Source organism: Mus pahari, chromosome X (genome assembly GCF_900095145.1).
Source record: "Mus pahari chromosome X, PAHARI_EIJ_v1.1, whole genome shotgun sequence".
NCBI lineage: Eukaryota > Metazoa > Chordata > Mammalia > Rodentia > Muridae > Mus > Mus pahari.
Window position 1 is genome coordinate 47,909,639 of NC_034613.1, and position 4,456 is coordinate 47,914,094.

Sequence of the window (4,456 nt, forward strand, 5' to 3'; positions counted from 1 at the left end):
TCTCTCTCTCTCTCTCTCTCTCTCTCTCTCTCTCTCTCTGCCTCTGATTCTCTCTCTCCTCACCTCCCTCCCTCCCTCCTTCCTCCCCTCTTTATTCTTCTCTTATACAAATACATCCCAACCGCAGCCCCTCCTCCTAGCCCCACCTCCCCTCCCCTCTCCCCTAATCGACTACTCTATTGCTCTTCAGAAAAGAGCAGACTTTCCAGGGATAACAACTGAGCATAGCAAAATGAGCTACAATAAGACTAGGCACAAGCTGTCATATCAAGGCTGAACTAGGCAACCCAGTAGGAGGTAAAAGGTCTCATGAGAAGGCAAAAGAGTCAGAGACAGCCCTCCTTCCACTGTTAGGTGTTCACAAAGACACCCAGCTAAACAACCGTAATGTACATGCAAAGGGCCTAGGTCAGCCTCATTGATTGTTGGTTCAGCCTCTGGGAGCCCCTATGAGCCCTGCTTAGTTGAATCTGTGGGCCTTGTTCTCAACCCCTCTGGATCCTACAATCCTTTCTCACCACTTCTATGTGGTCCCCCAAATTCTGTCTAATGCTTAGGTGTGGGTCTCTGCATCTGCTCCCATCAGCTGTCTGAGGATGCCTCTCTGATGACGATGGAACTAAGCAACTATCTAAGAAAGGAACTCAAAGCAATTCCAATAAAATTAGGAACAAGACAGGTTGTCCACTCTCTTTATATCTATTCAACACAGTACCTGACATTTTAGCTAGAACAAAAAGACAACTGAAGGAGATCAAGGGGATACAAATTGGAAAGGAAGGAATCAAAATATTATTACTTGCATATGATAGTTTATATAAGCAACTCCAACAGACTGAGAAAGAAATCAGAAAAACAGAATCTTTCACAGTAGCCTCACAAACGTAGAATATCTTGGAGTAACTCTAACCAAGAAACTGAAAGACCTGTATGACAAGAACTTCAAGTCTTTGAAAAAAGAAATTGAAGATGATATCAAAAGATTGAAAAATCTCCCATGCTCATGGATTGATAGGATTAATATAGGAAAAATGACCATATTACCAAAAGCAATCTGTAGATTTAACACAACCTCTATCAAAATTCCAACATAAACTAGTGTTCCATTATCAAATGATCTTCTCTTCAATTCCGGCAACTTGTATCAGTCTCCACACAAAGGCCAGTCTGCTTTCTTCAGAGAGGCAACATTTGTACTTTAAGAGTCTAGAAATAGTACCCAGATATCTTTTATACTGGGTATACTAGTGACCTACAAGTCCTTATGCTCTAGGAAAAGCAGACATCCTTAGGAAGTGCATTGGCTTTTCCTGTGTCACACACCACAGGACAAATTGACTTCTCACAACTTCATCAAAAAGCTAACTCCCTGAATAAACAAATATTAAGCACTAAACCTTATATTTAGAGGGATTATTGAAGGCAGTACAATTACTATGTCACAGTCTCACTTATTTTAATACAGAACATGATAAATTTTACATGCTTAACTTTTTCTGGTATTCTTTCAGGTGGGAGAAACAGTTTGGGGATAAATGTTAGGCTTAAACAGAAGAGATTGAAGAAAAACAATGAGCCCAAATTATTGACACCATCGCTCAAGTCAACAACAACTTTCAAATCTATAGGATCTGTACCCAGCATTCCTTCAGAAATAAACTTCCCAAATGGTAAAGCACAAGACACTTTTGTTTGTGTTTGTATTCCAGAGATATTCAATATTATGAGACTATATGTTGAATCTTGGATAATACTTCTCCCTCAAAACATGTACATATTTCATATATAATTAATATTTATTATGTTATGATGATATATAATATAATACAATATAATACCTATGATATGTATCCAGGTAAGCACTAAACATCTATATTGTAACTATATGTAGATTTATGTGATTTTCTATAGATACATGAAGCTACATATTTGGACACACTCTTAGCTGAGAAAGAATGTATAGACTGCTGAGCTGTTAGACTAATAGGGATGAGAAGAGACAGAAGGTTTAAAAAACTTCAAAGGCTCTTCAAATTATCACATACTGTTGAAGCCAGAAAGAACCCTAGACATACACTAGTTCAAATTTCTCATTTTATACAGAGAGAAACTTAATCGTGGTAAAGGTGCTTACGAACAGTCACTAAGACCATTGGCAGCAGAGTGAGGCAGAACTCAGGCCTTGTGGCTTCCATGGCTACTGCCTCCTACCACAAATATCCCTTGAGTTACTACCACAGGAATCGATACTTGTAGGTGGAGTCAAATGTTTAGCTGAGAATCAGGTATTAGGAGGGAAATTGCTGGGAAAGATTGGATCTACAAGATGAAAATAGAAGACTGGTTGAATCACACTATATAGTCTTAGTCTTCATTGTTGTGATGGAAAAATTAGGGGTATTCATGAAAACAAGCTTTCCTTGGCCACTGGTACTCCTCACACTATGAGGAGCGAACTACAGATAGTTATTGCTCTTCTGGGAACCCTGGAAAATCATAGTATAAAGAGGTCCTGTGTTGTGGAATCTCCTTAGTAACTAATAGTTGAGGCTGATTGGGAAAGGTCAGTTTTGCAAAAAGGATCCCAGAGATATCTTCATTCATTAGCAATATGTATCACAAATGGACACTTACTTTTCTTCAGTGGAAACAGTAGCAAATACATATTGGAAAATCCTAACACTCTTATACCAAGCAATAATTCTGCAGAGCCAAGAGGGTAAAGACCTGTTTCAAAGTACTCATAGATTATGACTGTTGCTCTGCAGGAAGTACATATGTACCTGTTGCTCAGACAGTGCTGTCAGAATGAGCTCATCTCCCTCACACTTAGGCTAACAGTATATGTTTTTCATAACTTTCATTTTTTATGCTTCATATACATCACATCATTCCATGAAATTTTCTTTTTTTCCAAAATTATTAATTTTATTAGATATTTACATTATTTACATTTCAAATGTCCCCTTTCCTGGCCCATGAAATTTTCTTTTTCTTTTTTCTTTTTTTTAAAAATTTTTATTAGATATTTCCTTTATTTACATTTCAAATGTTATCCCCTTTCCTAGTTTCCCCTCTGAAAATCACCAATCTCATCCCCCTCCCCCTGCTCCCAAACCTTCCCACTCCCATTCCTGGCCCTGGCATTCCCCTATACTGGGGCATAGAACCTTCACAGGACCAAGGGCCTCTCTTCCTATTGATGACCAACTAGGCCATCCTCATCTACATATACAGCTAGAGCCACATGTCCCACCATGTATTTTCTTTGATTGGTGGTTTAGTTCCAAGGAGCTCTGGGGGTACTGATTAATTCATATTGATGTTCCTCCTATGGGGCTTCAGTCCCTTTCAGCTCGAGTAGTTTCTCTAGCTCCTTCATTGGGGACGCTGCTCTATCCAATGGATGATTGTGAGTATCCACTTCTGTATTAGTCAGGCACTGACAAAGGCCCTCAGGAGACAGCTATATCAGGCTCCTGTCATCCGGCTCTTGTTGGCATCTTCCATAGTGTCTGGGTTTGGTGGTTGTTTATAGGATGGATCCCCAAGTGGGGCAGTCTCTGGATGGTCATTCCTTCAGTCTCTGCTCCAAACTTTGTCTCTAACTCCTTCACATCTAAGAAGGATTCTGAGCTTCTAAGCTAATATCCACTTATCAGTGAGTGCATATCTAGTGACTTCTTTTGTGATTGGGTTACGTCACTCAGGATGATACCCTCCAGATCCATCCATTTGCCTAAGAATTTCATAAATTCATTGTTTTTAGTAGCTGAGTAGTACTCCATTGTGTAAATACATTTTCTGTATTCATTCCTCTGTTGAGGAACATCTGGGTTCTTTCCAGTTTCTGGCTATTATAAACAAGGCTGCGATGAACATAGTGGAGCATGTGTCCTTATTACTAGTTGGAAGATCTTCTGGGTAGATGCTTCTTCCTTGTGCAAAATTCTTAATATCCCTAGCTTAAATGTTCTTTATTTTCATGCAGGTGACTTTGACGATGGTCCGTACACTTTCTCTTTCTTGAGTTGTGAAGCTGCACCTACTTTTATAAGAAGAGCATTGCCTGCAGAAATCAAAACAAATTCCATTCAGAAACAAAGATCATTTTCCATAAATGTCAGCAGAGATGCCCACCTGACTCCCAGTCCTGGACTGGGGGAAATGTTCAATTTATAAATCAAATCTGCCACTACCTTGTATTCTGAAGATTGTTTTGGAAGAGGCAGAATGAAATCATATTTAATAAATATCAGCCTTGGAATAATTCTTCTCTTCAGTGTTGTTTTTCATTAAAAAAAAAACCCTTAAAATTAAATATATTATAATAGAAAGAAGATAACAAAAAAGTCAGTCCTTTCAAGATTTATTTATTACTTTTTTTTATAAGTATGAGTGTGTATCTACATGAAAGGATTTGTGTCACATACATAAGGGATCCCTTAGAGGCCAG

General features: G+C 38.6%; 1 protein-coding gene across 1 annotated transcript in view; it reads left to right on the forward strand.

Moving 5' to 3' along the window:
• Nucleotides 1-4,182, forward strand: part of Adgrg4 (adhesion G protein-coupled receptor G4) — an 88,895-nt gene extending 84,713 nt beyond the window's left edge. Inside the window, exons 21-22 of the mRNA XM_029534465.1 lie at nucleotides 1,525-1,670; nucleotides 3,992-4,182. Of these exons, the coding sequence (XP_029390325.1) occupies nucleotides 1,525-1,670; nucleotides 3,992-4,182 (337 nt within the window). The remainder of the gene's footprint in view (nucleotides 1-1,524; nucleotides 1,671-3,991) is intronic.
• The last annotated feature ends 274 nt before the right edge of the window (nucleotides 4,183-4,456 follow it).